The sequence below is a fragment of the Sorghum bicolor genome, chromosome 2, assembly GCF_000003195.3.
Source record: "Sorghum bicolor cultivar BTx623 chromosome 2, Sorghum_bicolor_NCBIv3, whole genome shotgun sequence".
In the NCBI taxonomy this organism is placed as follows: Eukaryota; Viridiplantae; Streptophyta; class Magnoliopsida; order Poales; family Poaceae; genus Sorghum; species Sorghum bicolor.
In genome coordinates this window covers 63,304,278-63,326,862 of record NC_012871.2, presented here as the reverse complement: position 1 = coordinate 63,326,862, position 22,585 = coordinate 63,304,278, and the positions used below count along the sequence as shown (strand labels likewise).

General features: G+C 48.1%; 1 protein-coding gene across 1 annotated transcript; it reads right to left on the bottom strand.

Moving 5' to 3' along the window:
- On the bottom strand, positions 730–1,500 carry LOC8055859. Its single transcript, XM_002460393.2, has one exon. It carries the CDS (start codon positions 1,404–1,406, stop codon positions 969–971), a length of 438 nt encoding a protein of 145 aa, XP_002460438.1. The 5' UTR covers positions 1,407–1,500; the 3' UTR covers positions 730–968.

Sequence of the window (22,585 nt, the reverse complement as noted above, 5' to 3'; positions counted from 1 at the left end):
AAACTCTTGGAGATGCTCTGAGCATCTCCAACAACTTGGTATTTCAGCATGCTATCCTACCAAATTTGCTAAAAGCATAAAAATCCTCCTCCAACAACTTCTTATCTCAACTTGCTAAATTTCACAAGTTGCTATCCAGAGGTTTCTACTGCCGAGATTTGTCAAGTTGCTATCCCGAGCGCAACTTGTTGGAGACACATATTCTTTTACCAAGTGAGCGGGTCTCATCTGTCATCCTCTATTTTTACCAAGTGAGAATAGCAACTTATTGGAGACACATCATTTTTTCTTTTGCTAAACAAATTAGCAACTTGCTATAACTCAAGATTTGAGAAGTGAATTTTACCAAGTTGTTGGAGATGCTCTAAAACGGCCATTGCATGCACCAAGAGTCCATAGCAGGATAGGCCTATCTAGGGTTATGGAAATTTCGCATGAATATATCAGTCGGCCGTCACAACTCCAAAGCTCTGTTTTATATGGCTTGTTTGCTACGGTTCCAAACATAGGTCGTTTTGGTTTTGCTCCTCAAATATCTTTATTTTTTTATCGAGTTCCTATAAAAAAATTATTAAACATATTTTATGATGCACTTAATGAAATCAATTTTAAATGGTCGACGCAGTATTGTTTTTGTCTAAGGCCTTGTTTAGTTCCCAAAATTTTTTAAGATTCTTCAAATAAAAACAAAAATGCTACAATAGCTTAAGAATTTTTCACCTCTTCAACTAAATAAGGTCTGATAAAAATATTTTTTTGATAACTGATAAAATAGATTCAGTACGTACATTATATACTCGTGTCATCAGTTCGACAAACACGAATGATTAGACGGGTCCAAATTAAAAGGACACCCTCGGCGTACGGTTACATAGGCAGGTGATGAAACTGCCATTCGGCTAGCAGTGTGATAGTGGCCAGCTCCCTGTCATGATAGTGGCCAGGTGACATGGAGCCGATGGAGCTGGTCAAGCTGCCAGGGTAGTGGTAGTAGGGGTAGTGGTCGCCAGCAGCTCCCTGTCGACGGCCCTCTTGAGGAGGCTGCCTTCCTCGACGACCATCTGCACGGGGAGCACGCCGAGTCCGCTGGCGACGGCGAGCATGACCTCCCTCATCTCGGCGCGGAACTCGTGCCTGTCCACGGCGCCGTCCCCGTCGCGGTCGAAGCGCGCGAAGAGCGCCCCGTACAGGCCGGCGAGCTCGGCGTCGGGCGCCGGCGCGTCGGCGCCGAAGTGCGCCTCCCGCACGCGCAGCGCCATGAGCTCCCCGGTCATCTCGGCGTACGAGAGGCGGCCGTCGCGGTCCGCGTCCAGCGCCGCGAACCGCGCGTCCACGCACGAGTTGAACGCGCGCTCGTCCTCCACGAAGCTCTGCACCGTCCGCCCGTCCACGATCTCCACGCTCATATCTGTTGGATTGGATCCTTGGACTGGGAAGAGCTCTTGTAGTCTCGTATTGTCTGTGTTGGGCACTGTTTGTTTTGTTGGTGTCCGTTTGAAGAAGCGGCAGCGTTTTATAGCGCCCGACGAGCCCACTTGTGGGCTTGTGGCCGCGTCGTGATCTGGTCCGGTTCGCCGAGTGGTAATATGCTGTGGGATGTGCGGAAGCAGCAGGGCGACTTGCGTGTGCGCGGTCTCGATCGAATCCAAGATGCGCTTGAGATGTAAGCCAAGTTTTTGTTCTCCTCAAAGAGAAAAGTACTGCTTCCTCCATTCTATTGTAAGTCATTCCAAAAATCTTAGAAAGTCAAAGTATTTTTATGTTTGACTAAATTTATAGAGATAAATACTAAAATTGGTAACGTAAAGTGAGTATATTATGAAAATATGATTAAGGAAGAATCTATTGATACTTAGTTGGTATCATAATAATAATAATTTTATCATATAAGTTTGGTCAAACTTAAAAAAAATTGACTCTTCAAAATTTTTGGAATGACTTACGATTTGGGATGGAAGGAGTAGTAAAAGGTTCGTTCCCGTGGATTCCCATTCGGTCGCCGGCCGGTAAGGGCTACTTTGGAAGTTAGTGGAACCTTTCCCAGAGAGCAAAACCTCTAACGCGGATTTTTTTTTACATTCATTTCCCTGTGCCCACTTTCCTCCGAGGGTCTTTGTGGGGGGATAGACCCCTATACCCTCACGGCTAGACTTGGGCCAGGAGGCTTGGCCCATTACGAGACGAGTTCAAGGCTTGATCCGACAGCCTGGAGTTTCGCGCAAGGAAGCAAGATGTGGAGATCAAGCAGGATTCTAGTCGGTTAGAATAGAAATTGATATCGAACTATCTATGACAATTGTAACCGACTAGGATTAGTTTCCAGATCTGTAACCCTGCCCTTCAGACTATATAAGGAGAGGCAAGGGACCCCCCTAGGACATCATATTCTCTCAACACAAATCAATACAACCAGACGCAGGACGTAGGTATTACGCCAACTCGGCGGCCGAACCTGGATAAAAAGCTTGTCCGTGTCTTGCGTCACCATCGAGTTCGTAGTTTGCGCACCGTCTACCGATAAACTACTACCGTGGGTATACCCCAAGGTAGACTGCCGACCAGCTTTCGCCGACAGTGGCGCGCCAGGTAGGGGGAGTGCGTGCAACTTTTCCGGCGAACAAGATGGTCACGATCCCAGCTTCCGCGACCGTGCCTGAAGGCCTCACGTTCACCGTTGGCCAGATCACGTGGACGACGTGCAGCGGCGGCCTCACGACCACGGTTTCGAAAGAGACCCAGATCCAATCTGAGATCACGCCGTCTCCAACCACGCACGTGGCGGCACCGAGCGCCCGACCACCGTTCCCGCTCTACAAGGGAAAGAAGATCGACAGCTCGGACCTTCTCCAAGCGCTTGATCGCGCTGACTCCAAGCTACTCGAAGTTTTCCAACTAGTAGACGGAGTTCTGCGTCGGCCCGACCAAGCTGCTCCAGCGGATTTTTTCAAATCCCGCCGGCCAACTCGTGTCGCCACACACGAACGGCTGGGAACGTCTCTGACGGTAACCTTAACACCCTCAGGACGATCCGTCGAGCTCAAGAAGGAAGATTATCCTTGCGGCCTGAACAACTCGGCCTCTGTTTACTCATAGCACACCCAATCCGTTTTCAGCAAGGCGGGTTGGTCGCCGACAAGGAACGATCGTCACTACGTCAACATGGTGACAATCCGAGAACTACGGGACGGCCAGGTTTCCAGCACCAACTCAAGCACCGGTTCCGTCCCCACCGAGGTTATAAACACCGAAGACGAGGACTACGACCTGGATTTTCCTTCACACCCTCCGGGTTTCCCCCGATTCCCGACATTTCCCCCCCCCCCCCGGCGAGGAGATATTGTGTTCAATGTCAGCGCCGACGAACCGGTCGTTGATGGAGAAACAGATGACCAGAGGCAACTCCGCAAACAGCGCAACGCCGATCGCGCCCGACGACGCGCAGACGAGCACCAACAAATGCCACCAAATAATCTCAACGATGCCTTTGACATGGTCGGGGACCAGCCAGTCTACAAAACGCCAAGCGCCAACGTGGCTGTCGCCATGGCTAACCTAGATCGGCTTCCTGATACCCCCGAGTGCCAGGGAGTCCGGACCAGCATCCGAGCACACCTGATCGCTGTAATGGGACAGACAGCCACTCTGCTCAAGAGAGTCCAGGACGTCTCTTATACGGAAGCCGCCTCCGACCAGACTAATCGTAGCGGGGCCTCACCGTCTCCCAGCAGGCGTCACCGCAGCCGCTCTCCCGACAACCGTCGAAAGGACTCACGGCGCGACGTGTGTGGTCGGGACGCCGACGGTCGCCGCAAGCAGAACCGCGTACGCGGCCAAGAAGTAAACCAGCACAGGGATCTCCGCCACAACATCCCTCCCAAAGATGCCCGGGACCGCATCAACAGGCGCGCCACAGAGAGAGCAGTCCACGAAAACCTGCGCCGCATCGAGTACGATGCAACGCACGGTCCTCCGGGCCTAAGACAGTTCTCCTCACACCTCCGCCAAGTCGTGTGGCCCCGCAATTTCAAGCTCGAAAAACTTAAAAAATACGACGGCAAGGAAAATCCAGAGAACTGGATCACCCTCTATGAAATCGCCGTCCGATCAGCGGCAGGGGATGAGCACGTCATGGCTAACTACTTCCCCGTAGTTCTCGACCAGGCTGGTCATCAGTGGCTTCTTGGCTTGCCCGAGGACTCCTTCAACTCTTGGGAAGAGCTACGCCAGGCTTTCATCGACAACTTCATCGCCACGTGCGAGCAGCCTGGAAACAAGTATGACCTTGAAAGGATAAGGGACAGGAAGAACGAACCTCTGCGCGATTACATCCGACGATTCTCGGATATGCGCCTCAAAATCCCGAAGATTTCCCACGACGAGGCCATCTCAGCCTTCATCAAGGGCCTGCGTTTCCACGAAGCGCTGAGGAACAAGCTGTTGCGTAAACGTCCAACAACGGTAGCAGAGCTCCTCGCCACGGCCAAAAATTACGCCGATGCCGATGACGCAGAAAAACTAATCCGAGACGATGCGAGAGGTCCCGACCAGCCTCCCCGGCGAGATGACGGTCGTGGTCGCTACGACAGCAGAAACCACCGCCGCTCCGACAACCGCGATCACCGAGAGGGTTGGGATCGGCGGCGCGACATCCGCGACGATTTCAGAGGAAAGCGCCCTCGCGACTACGACCACGAAGTAAACACGGTCAAGCGTCCCAACGGACGACGGGACTACCAAGAAGACTACAACAAAATGTTGAAGGGACCATGCCAACTGCACCCAAAGTCTAATCATACCATGGAAGAGTGCCGCGTCCTCAAAAGCATCTATACACGGCGGGCCACCCAAGACGACTCCGCCAAGAAAAACAACAAGCGGGACGGGCACGACCACGAAGATGAGGACGAGGACCAAGATAGGGACCCCCGACACCAGTACGTCAGCCCCACCGACGTGGTCCAGTCCATTTTCGGGGGCAAGGTCTCCATTGAATCTAAGCGAGAAAGAAAGCTGTTAAAGAGAGCCTGCCTCAACATAGACAGCACGGACGGGCTGATCGCAGACCCAAAATTCCCTCCGTGGTCCCACAGGGAGATCTCGTTCAGCAGGAAGGACCAGTGGGCCGCTATCCCAGAGCCGGGTCGTTTTCCCCTGATTCTGGACCCTTGCATCAACAGCATCAGATTCGAGCGCGTGCTCGTGGACGGGGGAAGCTCCATTGACATCCTCTTTCGCAACAGCCTGCCCGCCCTCAAGATATCTCCTGCACAACTAAAACCTTACGACGCCCAATTCTGGGGGGTTTTGCCGGGTCAAAGTTCAGTGCCTCTCGGACAGATAACATTGCCTGTCCAATTCGGCACACCCGACCACTTCCGGACGGAGTTCATCAACTTCGTGGTCGCCGATTTCGACGGGACCTATCACGCTATACTGGGCCGACCGTCGCTGACAAAGTTCATGGCAGTCCCGCACTACTCATACCTGGTCCTTAAGATGCCTACGGAGAAGGGTGTCCTAACCGTCAGAGGCAATGTTTACACTGCGTATACCTGCGAAGAGGAGAGCTTCAAGATCACCGAAGCAATCGACCTCTCAATCCGCATGGCAGAAACAGCAACTCAAGCCGCGCAGCTGCTTCCCGACCAGCTCCGATTACCTGAGCAGGAGACAGCCAGAAAGAACTCAAAATCCAAGGAGCACAAAGAAGTACAACTGGTCGATGGCAGCCCCGAGAAGACGGCCCTCATCGGGGCCAACCTGGATCCAAAATAGGAAGACGCGCTCGTCAGGTTTCTAAGGGACAACGTAAGCGTTTTCGCATGGAAACCCGCAGACATGCCCGGCGTCCCACGAAACCTGATCGAGCACTCCTTGAATGTCTCAAAGACCGCAAGACCAATCAAGCAAAAGCTGCGACGGTTCGCTCGTGACAAAAAGGAGGCTATTAGGACAGAAATCACACGGCTTCTAGCAGCCGGATTCATAAAAGAAGTGTATCACCCCGATTGGCTCGCCAATCTGGTTCTTGTACGCAAAAAGAATAATGAATGGAGAATGTGCGTTGATTACACTGATCTCAATAAACACTGTCCTAAAGATCCTTTTGGTCTCCCTCGCATCGACGAGGTGGTCGACTCAACGGCCGGATGCGAACTCCTCTCCTTTCTAGACTGCTACTCTGGTTATCACCAGATTTCGCTAAAGGAAGAAGATCAGATCAAAACGTCTTTTATTACACCTTTCGGCGCATACTGCTACACGACCATGTCTTTCGGACTCAAAAACGCCGGAGCCACTTATCAAAGGGCCATCCAGCAATGCCTCCACGACGAGATTCGTGATGACCTCGTCGAGGCCTATGTGGACGACGTGGTCGTAAAAACAAGGGACGCGAGCACCCTAATCGACAACTTAGACCGAACCTTCAAGGCACTCAATAGGTACAAGTGGAAGCTCAACCCCAAGAAATGCATTTTCGGCGTTCCTTCCGGTCTACTGCTCGGCAACGTTGTCAGTCGCGACGGCATACGACCAAACCCTTCAAAAGTAAAGGCGGTACTCGACATGCGACCACCGAAGAACGTAAAGGATATCCAAAAGCTAACCGGATGTATGGCCGCCCTCAGTCGCTTCATCTCAAGGCTAGGAGAAAAAGGCCTCCCTTTCTTCAAACTATTAAAAGCGTCGGAAAAATTTTCTTGGACAGAAGAAGCCGACACCGCATTCAACCAGCTTAAGACCTTCCTCACTTCACCACCTGTCCTTACAGCGCCTCAGCCCAATGAAGACCTATTCCTTTACATTGCTGCAACCGACAGGGTTGTCTCCACGGCAATAGTGGTCGAGCGAGATGAACCAGGTCACGCCTACAAGGTCCAGAGACCAGTTTACTTCATAAGTGAAGTCTTAAGCGAGTCCAAGGCCAGGTATCCACAAATACAGAAGCTCATATACGCCATTCTAATAACGTCAAGAAAGCTGAAGCACTACTTCGACGGCCATCGAGTCCTGGTGACAACCAGTTTCCCTCTCGGGGACATCCTGCGCAATAAAGACGCCAATGGCAGAATCGTGAAATGGGTAATGGAATTATGTCCATTTTCCCTGGAGTTTCAGAGCCGCACCACAGTCAAGTCTCAGGCCCTGGTCGATTTCATTGCTGAATGGACGGATCTCAACGAGCCTTCCGTTCCCGACGTCTCAGACCACTGGTCAATGTTCTTTGACGGGTCCTTGAACATCAACGGTGCCGGCGCTGGGATACTGTTCGTATCACCCAACAAGAACAAACTGCGTTACGTCCTTCGGATCCTTTTTCCGGCGTCAAACAACGTCGCCGAATACGAAGCATGCTTGCATGGCATAAGACTAGCCGTTGAGCTGGGAGTCAAGCGCCTCTACGTTTATGGCGACTCCGCTTTGGTCATCAACCAGCTCAACAAGGAGTGGGACGCAACCCACGAGAAGATGGATCTCTACTGCAAAGAAATTCGCAAATGGGAAACCAACTTCTACGGCATAGAGTACATCCACGTGGTCCGAGATAAGAACCAAGCAGCAGATGCGTTGTCGAAGTTAGGCTCATCTCGGGCCCTGATCCCGCGGGGTATTTTCGTCCAGGACATCCACGAGCCGAGCGTAGGCTCCTCCCTGGTCGACAAGCAACCCACCGAGGCAATGCTCATAGACGACGCCACTCCGACAACCGGTGGGCGTGACTGGCGTACCCCGTTCATCAAATACATATCAGACGGGACAGGCCTTCAGGACAAAACAGAGAACGAGCGCCTCATTCGACGATCAAAGAACTACATCCTGGTCGACGGTAAACTCATGCGGAAAAACGCAAGCTCCGAAGTACTGCTCAAGTGCATACCCCAAGATGATGGTATCAAGCTCTTAGAATACATACATGCTGGATCCTGTGGCAATCACGCCGCATCCAGAACGCTGGTCGGAAAGGCTTTCTGAGCAGGTTTTTATTGGCCAACCGCGGTCGGCGACGCAGAAAAACTGGTTCGACATTGCGAGGGATGTCAGTTTTTCGCTAAGAGGACCCACGTACCTGCCCACGAAATTCAAACCATCCCGTCGTCTTGGCCCTTTGCTTGCTGGGGGCTTGACATGATCGGGCCATTTAAACCAGCCCCGGGCAATTTCAAGTTTGTTTTCGTGTTAATCGACAAGTTCTCCAAGTGGATTGAATACATGCCTCTGGTCAAGGCAACCTCCGAGAAGGCTGTGGAGTTCCTCAATCAAATCATACACAGATTCGGCATCCCGAACAGCATAATCACCGACCTGGGCACTCAGTTTACTGGCACCACTTTTTGGGACTTCTGCGATGACAGAGGAATAGTCATAAAATACGTGTTAGTGGCACATCCACGTGCCAACGGTCAAGTTGAACGTGCTAACGGAATGATCGTTGACGCCCTAAAGAAAAGGTTGTACACCGAAAACGACAGAGCACCCGGTCGATGGATGAAAGAGTTGCCAGCAGTGGTCTGGGGCCTCCGAACTCAGACCAGTCGAAACACAGGGGTGTCTCCCTACTTCATGGTGTACGGTTCAGAGGCGGTCCTGCCGTCTGACATACACTTCGGATCTCCTAGAATCGAACACTTCGACCAGGCGACCGCCGACAACGCCAGAGAACTCGAAATCAATTGCATGGAGGAAAAGCGTTTAGATTCTTGTCTCCGAACAGCAAAATATCTTGCGGCAGTCAGGCGATACTACAACAGGAACGTCAAGGACCGTTCCTTCGTGGTCGGCGATCTGGTACTTCGATGGAAAACAAGCCAGGAGGGAATGCACAAGCTATCCACTCCCTGGGAAGGACCCTTCGTGGTTACCGAGGTCACACGACCTACGTCCTACAGATTGGCATACCCAGACGGAACACGAGTGCCTAACTCTTGGCACATAGACAAACTGCGACGTTTCTATCCATAAAGTTTTAATAACTTTCCTTTGTAAGTATCTTATAATTGTTAATAATGAAATTCTCTATTTTTTGCCTATACCTTGTCGCACACAGCACTCGGCAAAACTTCTGCAATGGATGCTCTTAACGACTACCAAGACGAATACGGTGACACGTCACTCAGATAATCTTACAGCGCTCAAAACAACAGTCATGACAAAAAGCAAACTTTATTACAAACTTTACATACAAAGTTTACAATAAATACCCTGACGGGCAGACACTAGTCTATTCCTACAGACTACTCTATTGGCCTAGCTGCTCGGGCTGATCACCCGCCTGGCCCTGCTGCCCGGACGAAGGGGTCGGGGCCACCGGCGCCTGGCTGGTCGAGACCGCAGGCGTCGACCGCCCATCTCCCGCAACGGACGCGCCCGACAACTCCCTGGCCGACCTATCTGAACTCGGCTGGTCTGGGGGAGTGGCCGTTCCGCACAGATTGATGTCGCCGATCACTGTCGACGACAAGTCCAGCAGACTACCCCGAAGCTCGTCCGCTTCCTGTGGGCCGACCTCCTTCGGGTACCCCTTCTCCAGCCTGCTCAAGTCGACCAGGGGGTAGTGGGCGCGCACCATGCTGAGGACGTGCGCGCCGGCAAACTCCCCGGCGTCCTTCACGAACTGCTGGAGCCAGTCCCACGCCCGTTGCGCCTTCTCGACCGGGGTCAACTGTGGCGCGCGAGGCTGGCTCTCCGAGAGCTCGGGACTGATCAGGTCTAGGACCGGGGACACTCCCTTCCAGATCCTGCAACAGTTGACCTTCCAGGAGTCCCGGTCCTTGATCAGATCATCCAGGTGCTTCTTGGCGTTCACCTTGAGCACTGCAAACGAAACAAAGCGTTATTCTCGGCATACCAAACAAACAAAGGGGCGACAAGCAGCAGCTAATAAGGCGGCACCCATTACCAGATAATTCCCGGTCCTTTCGACCCAATTCCTCTCCTGCTCGCCGCCCGGACTCTAGCGCACCGGCGAGCTGTTGGCTGAGCTGCTCCTTCTCTTGTCGGAGGCGCGCCACCTCCTCCTCCAAGTCTGCGTGAATCGTAAACTGGTCAGTAAAGCAAACTACACAAGTACGCAAAGCCGCTCGGAGCGTGTGACTAACCTTCTCGCTGCCGGTACTGGTCGGCCAAGCGACGAGTGAGGTCGAGGCGACGCTCCTCTTGGGCGCTCATCTCGGCCACCTTCTCCCCGACTTCCGACCGCAGCCGGTCTACCTCCGCGGCTAGGGCCTTGTTCTCAGCCACGACGCCTTCTATCTGGTCAAAGCACCGTTTCCGGTACTTTGCCGTTTTCATTGCGCCCTACAAAGCGAACATATAACGACCATGCAAGACAAGGCATAGAATGTACAGCAATACAAAAAGTCGCTTACCTTGACTTCGTCGACGAGGCGCTTGGCCGCGCGCTCCACCCTGGCGGCCTCCTCGGTCTCGGCGAGCTCTTCATGCCCGATAAAGTGATCCCCGCATTGGCGCCACACATACACGTGTTGGCGGCCATCACGGGGACGACCCTCAATCTCCTCCACCTCGTCCTCGGAGGCCGCCTGAGCTTCCTCCTCCCGCGCTGCGTTGCTTCCGGTAGCGGTCCCAGGCATTACTGGTCCCCGGACCAGACCTGGGGAGCCTGCAGTCGAAGCGGCCCCTGCTCGGGGCGGCGTGGAGACTTCACCCTCCCCGGCGGGAGGAGGGGTCGGGGCCCTTCCCTCCCTTTCCGTGGTGCTGGCTGGGGGAGGCGTCCCCATAGCCTCCTCAACCCTGGTCGGGCTGCTCAACGTAGCCGGTGCCGCGGCCGGGGACTCCTCGGCGCTCTCAGGCACGGCTGCAGCCGTAGGCTGCTCTGCGGTCTGCGGGGCCGCGTCTTCAGCAGCGCAAACCGGCTCACTCGTCCCCTGGCCAGCGGCATGGCCAGGGTTGACATCTGACGCCGCGCTAAAGGAACAAAACTACAATAAAAAAAACATCGGTGAAATACGTAAGTTGAACACTTACAGGTTTGAGCGGCGGTGGGTCGCGGTAAACACCTTCTCGTTCGACCAGTCGGCACCTGTGCTCCCGACTCCCCAGCGCGAGGCGCAGGTGGATCGACGGCCACACGGTCGGCAGTGGTCGCCCCGCCGTCCGGACGGCAAGGAGGCCTCCGGACCAACGACGGAACGGCCTCCTCCTCCTCCTCGTCGTCGTCGATCCGAACGAACCGACGCCGCTTCGGCGCTCGGCTGCTCTCCGCCGGCAGTGTCGGCATCGGCGACGGATCCACAGGCATTGGCCTTTTCCCCGACACCCTTTCCTCGGTGGTTGGGACGGGGCGGGCTTGTTCCTCCTCACTGCTGGTGTAATGAGCACACCGAGCAGCGTCCTCCTCCAGCGGGTCTTCTCCCGCAGAATTCTCCATCCCCGGTGCCAGTGATACATACACTGTGCACCGGTCGACATCGCCGATCTACAAAAAGCAACAAAGATGAGCCAGCCACATACGATATACGAATACTAAAACAAAATAATCTGCAACATACCTTTGGTGCTGGTCGGCCTAACTTGAAGGCTTGCACCCGATCACTGCCACGGATGAAGCCTCCGTCCGCGAAGTTGAACAGCTCGTTCAACAGCCGTTGTACCTCCGCCTTCTCCAAGATCTCCGGTCGCATCCTGGTCGGGTCCACGCTTCCGGCATACTCGTACGCCGAGTGCACCCTCTTCTGGCAGGGCATCACCCGACGACAAATAAAGTTGCCGACCACGCCAAGCCCATCCAGGCGCGACCAGTCGATCAGCTTCATCAGATCCGCCACTTGACCGTCGAACTCTGGGCGGTCGGTCCAGCTCACCCTCTTCTCGGGAATGTACCCCACGTCGCAGAACGTGGAGCTGCCCGGTTCCTCCCTGACGTAGAACCACTTCCTATACCATTCGGTCAAGGAAGTGTTCCATGGACAGTGCAGGTAGTGATTCTTCATTCCATCACGAAGGTTGAGGTATACTCCACCTGCAACCTTGGAGCCTCCAACTGCTCCCTTCTTCCTCAAGCAGAAAAGGTAACGAAACAGATCGAAGTGCGGCTCTATGCCAACATAGGCCTCGCACAGATGAATAAACGTGGAGATAAGGAGAATTGAGTTCGGGTGCAGATTGCAAATCCCGATCTCATAATACAAAAGAAGACCTTGGAGAAAAGGATGAACCGGAACCCCAAATCCCCTCTTAACGAAATCTTCGAACACGACGATCTCACCGGCACGAGGGTCGGGGAAGCTTTCTCCTTCCGGCGCTCTCCAGCCGCCAAGCTCCGAGCTGTGCAGGAGTCCCATGTCGACGAGGTCACCGAGGGATTTGGTGGTGCTGCGGGACTTCTTCCACTCCTTGGCCATCAGTTCGGCCCTCTTCTTGGAGTCGCTCTTCGCCATTGGAGGTGAGAAGTGGATTTGGGTTACGAAGATGCAGGTGATTGAAAGAGGCGAGAATGGAAGGCTTGAGGGCAATGGCAGGGCAAGGAGTACAGGCGGAACTGTCAGGCTCTTATAACCCGCAACTCCACCTCTCCCATTTCCTGTATTCTCGGGAAGTGGGCGGGCCATGCGGCGGATGCGGCGTTTCGGTTTACAATGATTATAGACAATTAATGCGGCGGAGTTTTCGTACCAATTGATGGTTTCCTTTTTCTCAAACCACGCAAAGGGCGGCTGCACAGTTGTCAGGCGCAACTTTTCATGCGTCCATCTGACAACCCATCAGGAGGTCTCGTCATGTGAACTTTAACTGAAAAGATCGTTTCAATAAAAAGAAGACAAATATGCCAGAGAGTCAACAATCCGGGGACTGCACCGACCACCGGGCACTTGATGCTCGGGGACTGGTCGACCAGTCCATCAGCTCGGAACTTCAAATACTGCACCGACCACCGAGCACTTGATGCTCGGGGACTGGTCGACCAGTCCATCAGCTCGGAACTTCAAAGACTGCACCGACCACCGAGCAATTGATGCTCGGGGACTGGTCGACCAGTCCATCAGCTCGGAACTTCAAAGACTACACTGACCACCGAGCACTCGATGCTCGGGGACTGGTCGTACAGTATAGCAACGCAGAATACTAAGCAGCGCACTTTGCGCCTAGGTACTGGTCGTCATACTATTATTTACGTTCCCAACCGCGCTTGGGGACTTGTCCAACGGAACCTACACCGTGCTCGGGGACTGTGCCGACTACCGAGCACTACATGCTAGGGGACTGTACCGACCACCAAGCGTTATATGCTCGGGGACTGGTCGATTAATCTATTCAATTGCAGTCAGACTGGTAAATTCAACTTTTTAGACCTTGCTACAAGGCTCATACTTCGCCTTCCAGCAAGCTCGGGGACTACATCGGTACGATGCATCTGGCGATGCATCTCAGTCTCAGAGTTTCTTTGAGGACTTTTTCTTTCGACCCTGGCACCACGTGCCTACGTCACCTACTACCAGGCTCGGGGACTAAGTGGGCACACTTCACCTTGCGGTGAATATGCTTGCTTTTTTTTAGGTCCATGCTTTTCAGAAAAGTAAAGTGGGCACACTTCACCAAGAAAGAAATCTTTTTTAATTTAGAGCACCATGCATTCTTCAAACAACCTGCTTCTTCGATGTCAATGTTGATCGACTGTTTTTTGAGTTGGTCAAAATACTGTTGCAACTGTTTGGACGACTTTCCTGCTTATTGAAGACGTCAAGCCTCACTGATCGAAGAAGCTCAAGACGGCGTGTTACATCACAATACATGGTGCTCGGGGACTAGCTGTGGGGGGATAGGCCCCTATACCCTCACGGCTAGACTTGGGCCAGGAGGCTTGGCCCATTACGAGACGAGTTCAAGGCTTGATCCGACAGCCTGGAGTTTCGCGCAAGGAAGCAAGATGTGGAGATCAAGCAGGATTCTAGTCGGTTAGAATAGGAATTGATATCGAACTATCTATGACAATTGTAACCGACTAGGATTAGTTTCCAGATCTGTAACCCTGCCCTTCAGACTATATAAGGAGAGGCAAGGGACCCCCCTAGGACATCATATTCTCTCAACACAAATCAATACAACCAGACGCAGGACGTAGGTATTACGCCAACTCGGCGGCCGAACCTGGATAAAAAGCTTGTCCGTGTCTTGCGTGACCATCGAGTTCGTAGTTTGCGCACCGTCTACCGATAAACTACTACCGTGGGTATACCCCAAGGTAGACTGCCGACCAGCTTTCGTCGACAGTCTTTGTTCCCTGCTGTTGTTTGGGCAGTCTCACTCAAGGCAGAGTCAGCGAGGGACAGATACGTGACGCAACGGAGAGGGGATGCACTCCCGGCCACATGACTCGTGGCTTCCTGTCCCGTGAAAAACGACAGGATATGGGTTACAATCCCGTGTCCAGTGGGCTTCCAAAGGGCATGGTGGATTAGCTCAGGGAAGCTTGCTTCGAGGTTTTCTTTCTCTGGGAATTTACAGGGAAACCAGAGAGATTCTGTGATCCCAAACGAGGCCTAAAGGCTCGCGGCGTCTCTCAGAACAGAACACGCGGGGAATGTGCGCGCGCGATCTCTGGACAGAATGCGCGCGTTCGACAGAGAACCCGTGAAGTGCGCTTTCGCGTGTTTTTCAAAAGAACGGCCGCGCTAGCTCAGTCGCTCGTTGGCTACTGAGCGGGGAGCGCTGAGCTTCGTGTGGGCACTGCAGCGAGCTCCAGCTAGGGGAATTCGCCTTCGTCACACTATACAAGTCCGAAGCCATGGCTGCGAGCCTGTCATCAACAACATTCTTTTTCTGTCGGCGTCGAGCGAGACCGGTTAAGGCCCCTGTTTAGATTGGAGATGAAAATTTTTTGATGTCACATCGAATGTGTCGGAAGGATGTCGGAAGGGAGTTTTAGAAACTAATAAAAAACAAATTACATAACTCGTCAGGAAACTGCAAGACAAATCTATTAAGTATAATTAATCTATCATTAGCACATGTAGGTTACTGTAGCACTTAAGGCTAATTCTGGAGTAACTAGGCTTAAAAGATTCGTCTCGCGATTTTCAACCAAACTGTATAATTAGTTTATTTTTTATGTACATTTAATGTTCCATGCATGTGTCTAAAGATTTAATGTGATGGATTAAAAAATTTTATATGAGAAACTAAACGGGGCCTAAAACGTCAAGGAGTGTCAAGGTCGTACTCGTCGTACACACCTTGTCCTGGCATAAGCTGTTTGCAGCCAGCTCCAGGAATACTAGAAGCCTGGGGGTAGAAACCAGTGGCTGCGCGTTCTTAGTTGGGGTTTTGTTTAGTCCATAGACAGAGCGGCAATACTAGGCCTGTTTGGTTCGCCCCAACTAAAGTTTAGTGACAAAAGTTTAGTTACTTTTAGTAACTAAAATACCAAACACCTCGTCTAAAAGGGTCACTATGGCTTTAATAGATAAAGGGCTGCTAAATGTGACTAAAGTGCAAAGATTACAGAGGATACCCCTTATTAATTCCGCCTCGTTTGTATTGATTAAGGGTAATATGGTCTTTGTTTAGTGTTTTAGTGGTCTTTAATGAACAAAACCAAACAAGGTGCTACTAAACTTTAGTGGAATCTACTAAACTTTAGTAGAATCACTAAAAGGAACCAAAGCATATGCCAAAATCGTTCCGAGTTTCTTCGTGGGGGCCAAATAAAATGCCGACCTCCCAGAAAAACATCTAACAGATCGTGCGTGCCAAAACGAAGGTAGGAGCAGAGGAAGCAAAGGAGCAAAGGCCAAAGGCCGAAGGCCGAAGGCTAAAGGTCCGTTAACACAAACACTGCAGCGGGCATTCTAGCGGACAAAAGTTCACTTTAGGTCCCTCAACTTTCATAAAAATTTAGTTTTTATCTTTAAACTTTAAAACCGGATAAAATACATCTCTCAACTTTTAAAACCGTGCACATTACATCCTTGGCCTGGTTTTAAAAGTGTTTTTATCTTTATCTTTTTATTTATTTAGGCTGATATTTTTTAAAAAAATACAGTAAATCACATAAAAATTATAAAATAGAAAACTCAATTTTGTTGGACTTCAAATAAGTAGATCTACATGTTGAGTATATAATATAGTATGTTTTAGTACAAACTTTTTTGATGTAGCTTTAGATCTATGATTTTCTATAATTAATTAGACTAATTATAACTATAGTTTCTATGGTCCAATTGTGATGAAATTTATATGGTGGGCTAATTATTCTATGCTTGAGTCGTAGTAAAAATTTCATACTCATTGAATCATGTATTACTTAGTTATAGATTTATTTAGGTTTATGCTTGTTAAATCTTAATAAATCTATAACTAAGTTATACATGATCTAATGAGTATATAAATTTTTACCACAGTTTAAACATATAATAATTAGCCCAACATAAAAAATTCACCACAATTGGACCATACAAATTATAGCTATGAAGTATTCTAATTAATTATAGAAAACACAAATCTAAAGCTACAACAAAAATTTTGTACTAAAGGATACCATATTATATATTCATTGTTTGTAGATCTACTTATCTGGAGTTCAATAAAATTAGATTTACTATTTTATGAATTTTATGTGATTTACTATAATTTTATAAATATTCAGCCGAAATAAATAAAAATGAAAAAGATAAAACTGCCTTTAAAATCGCTCGTAATCATGTCAGGGACGTAATATGTACGATTTCAAAAGTTGAGAGATATATTTTGTCTGATTTTAAAGTTTAAAAATAAAGAATAGATATTCGTAAAAGTTGATGCACCTGGCCAGCCCGTGTTGGGCAATCGCCACGCCCCCCGCACCCGCAAGTTGGCCGGGGGACCAAATCGATGGGCCAACCTGGGCTAGTTTGATCTGCCGACGACATCAACCACACCACACCAGTTTGAGTTTCATTAAGGAAAATAATTCCACAATATCTCTATCAGCTTTCTCAAAAGTTTGTTTTTTTCTCTCTATAAACTTTAAAATCAGACAAAATACTTCTCCTAACTTTTAAAACCGTTCATCTTACCTCAATAGTCATGTTATAAGCCGTTTTAAAGACGGTTTTATCTTTTTTATTTATTTATTTCGACTAAATCTTTGAAAAATCATAGTAAATCATAGTGAAACCATAAAATAAAAAAATCTAATTTCATTTAACTTCACATAAGTAGATCTACACCGTGAATATATAATATGATATGCTTTAGTATTAAATTTTTATTGTTACTTTAGATCTAAGATTTTGTAACTAATTGGAATAATTCAAAGTTGCAGTTTATATGGTCCAATTGTGATGAATTTTTTATAGCGAGCTAATTATTGTATGGTTGATTTTTAGTAAAAATTTATACTCATTGAATCACATATAACTTATTTATGTTTTTATTTATATTTAACAAGCATAAACCTAAATAAAATCTATAACTAAATTATACATGATCCAATGAGTATTAAATTTTTACTATAGTTTTTGCATACAATAATTAGCCCACCACAAAATTTTCACCATAATTGGACCATAGAAACTGCAGCTATGAATTATTCCATTTAATTATAGAAAAGCGTAGATCTAAAACTACAGAAAAAAACTTGTACTAAGGCATACTATATATTTACTGTGTAGATTTACTTATGTAAAATCTGACAAAAAATAAATTTTCTATTTTATATATTTTCTATGATTTACTATAATTTTCTAAAGATCCAACCGAAATAAATAAAAAAGACAAAAACCGCCTTTCAATCTGCTTATAACAGGGCCATGAAGATAAGATGAATGGTTTTAAAAGTTGAAGGAAGTGTTTTTTCTGATTTTAAAGTTCAGAGAGAAAAAATAGATTTTTTACGAAAGCTAAGAGATATAATATGGATTTAACCCACGCCCAGGTTTCCCATCCCCACTCTGCGACAGAGACCTGGCCAAGCCATGGACCAGCCAGCCCATCCGAAATCCAAGTCAGCGGCCCAAACTACTAGGGCCTTGTTTAGTTCATCCAAAAACCTAAAAGATTTTTAAGATTTTACGTCACATCGAATCCTTCGGCACATATATAGAGTATTAAATATAGATAAAAATAATATCTAATTACATAGTTTATCTGTAATTTGTAAGACGAATATTTTGAGCCTAGTTAGTCTATAATTAGATAATATTTATCACAAACAAACGAAAGTGCTACAGAGTACGGTGTCCAAAAATTTTCTTTTTTAGCAACTGAGGCCTTGTTTAGTTTTTAAAAATTTTCAAGATTCTCTATCACATCGAACCTTACGGCACATGTATGATACATGAAAACAAAAACTAATTGCACAGTTCATCTGTAAATCGTGAGACGAATCTTTTAAGCATAGTTATTCCATGATTAGACAATGTTTATCAAATAAAAGCGAAATAGCTACAGTGTCAAAATCCAAATTTTTTTTTTGAAGTGAACAAGGCATGAACAAGGCCTAGGAGAGATCGAAGCCCAAAGGTGGCCCAGGCGCGTCCAAACCGAAACTGTCGGCGTCGGTGGCGCTGCTGTCCCACTCCCGTCCCCGGCACCGGCAGCGACCACGGCGACATGGCACGCACACAGCCTCAGCCAGCACACGCGCGCAGCAGACAGCACGGCACCATGGCTTGCAAGGGAATTAATAAATAGCCCCGGTCGTCGCCTCGCGCGGGCCGGACGTGGATGTCTGGCCAGCAGATCCGCGGACGCTTCGCTTGAGCGACATGGCAACCATCTCGATCGCTCTTCTCCCGCGTTCTACGTCAGGCCAAGGCCACTCCTTTTTCTCTCCTTGCTTCCTTCCTCTCCCGTGCTGGCGTGCTCGTTCCATTGCATTTCCGGTCCGGTGGGCGGTGGTGGTTCTCCCGTCATCAGTCGCCAATAATTGCGGCTCCGGTGACGTCTCCACGACCATCACGAGATTTGGCGTCGCCGTGACCAATGATTTTGCTGCGTGGAAGTTTATTAATAAAGCACTGTGGCCTGTGGGACAAATACAAGTATCCCTACAATGTGTTGCGGCTGCCTTTTATTTTCTCCGGGATGAATAAAAACAGCCAAATAGGCAGTGTTTGTAAGCTCCGAGTTGGTAAGATCTGCAGCTGCAAGTGGATTGAATCCGAAGTTCTGAATGTGAACAATCTAAGGTCTACCTTCCTCTTTACAGTTCTGAATGAGAACAAGAGAAGGCTTGCTTGATCCTGACAACGAATGAAGTTAGGCTACCTCAAAGTCATCAACCACTGAAAGTCTGGAGCGCAGCCTGCCAGCCTCTTCATTGGTGGTCATTGAATAAGTGAAAGGAGGCGATCATGAATTAGGCATGCACTAATTGGTTCTCTATGGCGAAAGGAGGGGGCATTACGTACCTAAGCTACCTGCAATTCCAGACCAAACAGGAGCTCGGTTTTCAGGTAGAGGTGGTACTGCTATACTTAGAGTGGAAAACAAGAGAATAAGCACAAAACACATCACATTTTCTTGGAAAGTGAAACGAAACCAGAAAGTGAAGGGTTTTTCTTTTGGCGAAACCAAAAGGTAAAGTTGAAAAAACTGCTCGGTAGTTGTTTATAGTGAAAAGGAGGGCATGAGCTTCTCGCTGCAAACTTTATTCCTATAGATTATGTGATATACAAGCTAAAAAAAATTCAGGGCTAGTCCAACAAATGGCATGTAAGTATGTATCTGAATGCGGTGAAAATAGTATGGATAATTTTCCGTTCCGATCCACTTCAAATCCGGATTTTAAGGATATGGAGAAGCGTTTTTAATATATCCGTGCGGATGCGGATAATTTGAATCTGATTATATACAGATTCGGTGTAGGATATGAGATTGGCGAAATCCGGCGGATATGGATTATTAAGTTATTGAACGTGGATTATTTGATACTTATAATAAGATAATCTAAATATTTTAAGGAGAGCAAGTAACAAGAATACAAGTTAGTGCAGCCCACAATACAAGTATTATTATATTATAGTTAGTGAAATTTTATAGTGCTTGGAGATAATGCGAGCCCTCCATCTCGTTAGATCTGATGGTTTAAAAATAAGAAGAACCAAGTAGAAGGAACTTAAGTTGTGGGCCGGAACCAAAGACATATGGACCCGGAACTAATTCTTAATTAAATTTGAAGGGTATAATGGTACTTTTACGTATCCAGAGCTGCTTCTCATCTCTTCTCCGTGTGTTCTCCTTCTCACCGAGGCAGAGACAATCCTCAGCCCTTCGCACCAGTCCCAGCCTCCCAGCCACCGTCCCCACCTCCACTATTTCTTTCTCGGAGCCGGCGGATTGCGCCTAGCTGCCCTTGCCGTGCGGCAGCCACCGCGGAGGCACCTCTGCCCCCCTTGGAAAGTCTCGGTGAGCTTTCTCCGTGCCCCTGCGAGTCTGCGACCTTCCGATCTCCCAAGAAATTCGGTCATTAGCTACAATTCGCGCCGCTGCTGCAAGCTCCGGTGAACAGAGCGCGAAGCGCATCTCCCGCAAATACGTGCACACGCAGAGCGCTGCGCGGCATCGATGCAAGCAGCCGGCCGGCCGTGTGCGTGCTAGGTGCCTGCGTGCATGCTCTGTTCCGTTGCTAGCATGGTGATGTCACGGTATTTGCAATATACGTTGTTTTTTCCTTTAGAAGAATATATCTAAATACAATATAAATACACATGTACGGATGTACCCTGATGAGCGTAGGACACGAGCACTTGCAGCAGGAGCACCCCTACCCTCTTCCAAGCGTTGCAACAAGGACGAACCTAGCTGGCGCAGTAGCAGCCAGGGGCGCGTCAGCACGGGCCGCATACAACCGCGCGGAACCAGAGCGTCCGAGTTATCGTGTACAGTAAAAATACTAAAGTACCCTTTCAAGATCAAACTAATTTTCAAGAAGGAACCGGTGGTTCCTCTCAAGCACCGTAACAAAACTCTTATAGTTATTATATTATCGCCCACACAAGCAAAGCTCGTTAACTAAATATACTAATTTTAATATCTTTTCACACGACATCGAATGGTAATCCTAGTGAAGTTTTGCTGCTAATCAGCACACAGTAAAGTTTTGCTTCATTAAGAATATTTATTTATTTTACACGCTTATTTTATACTCTTAAATTCAAATTGAGAACCTGTATTAATTTGGTTAGTGTTTTTTCTCATCATAAAAAACAACACGTAAGTACATATTATCTGACTTAAAAAGTTTGCTTCCGCTCCGACAGTGGTCCAAATTCGTACTATTTCTGACATTAAAAGTTCAGTATTCACATCTGAATCCGCATAATATCTGCTTCGATCCGATCCATTTTCATCCCTAATTAGAAATATGTATTAAAAAACATGTTTATTATTTCCTTTTTTTAGTTTTCTTATCAGACTGAGCTATAGTACTACTGTGGACATGTTCAACTGTGCAGTCAAATTCATCGAATTTTGCAGTCTATTGATGTTAAACATGTTATTACTTGATTGGGTATGACAAATAATGGAACTGAATTTGATTTCCTGTCGAAGCTTAATTAAACATGGCAGGTCCAGAAATGAACTTTCCTCTCCTTTGTTGATTAAGGCATCGATACCTACCGCTGAACAATATGCAGTGCACGATGCTTAATTGATCCCCACCAGATACAACTGTAGCAACTGTGTCAAGTGGCCGCCTCACCGACACTTCAAAATCAAGTCAGATAGTGAGCTCACGTTACCAAATCCAGTTGACACCTCATATCACTGGTGTCTGAACTTCATTATATATCGATCACGACATTATCAAATCCAGTTGTATGTATATAACTTATTTCATTTAATAAGAATAAGAAGGTCTCTACTGAATATTTGTGAATCCTTCAATTCTAATCAAGAACTAACCCATCATTTCTACTTTTCTAGAAAGATAAAATTTTCATGAGATAAAAAGGTAGCTGATGGCAATTTGTGACATTTTCTCGTAGTCATATGCTTGTCTACTTCAAGAAAAATAGTTTGGTATTAGTACTTTAAGTGTCATACAAGTTGAAGGAATCCTTGATATAGAAAAAAAGGAGCATTGGTTACACTGTCAGGATTATTAACCGCAACGATGCACTAAGCTGACTTGAAGTCTTCCATGAATAGCCTTAGTAACCACTGCTGATCTGCTGCTGACTTTTGTAGTTTGTACATGTGGTCTAGACTCCAGATCAGAGAGCAATAGTGATTCAAACCAGAGTTTCTTTAGTTTACCCTCAAATGCTTATATGAAATGCAGATACCTATCCTAAGAGGAATCTGATCTCTCTGCATTCGTTTTTGGCTGAGTAGGAATCCCTGTGTTTAGAGCTAGCACACTGTTACTTCTGATAACATTGCGATCCTGTTCTCCCTATGACCTTTTTCTAACAAAGATAGTAGAAACCAGTTTGAGTCTAGCAGATCTCGATGTCAGACATCGAATAAACAAGTTTACAGTTCTCATACTCTTGTGGCCTTCCACAGGACGAGTTTAATAGCGCAGAGTGCGCAGCTGGATTCGAAAAAAGTCAGAAGCACTTCATGCAGCCGGGTGACAGTTTCAATTGACCTTGCAATAAAACTGACATGCAGTATCCTATTGGTCAGATGGTACACA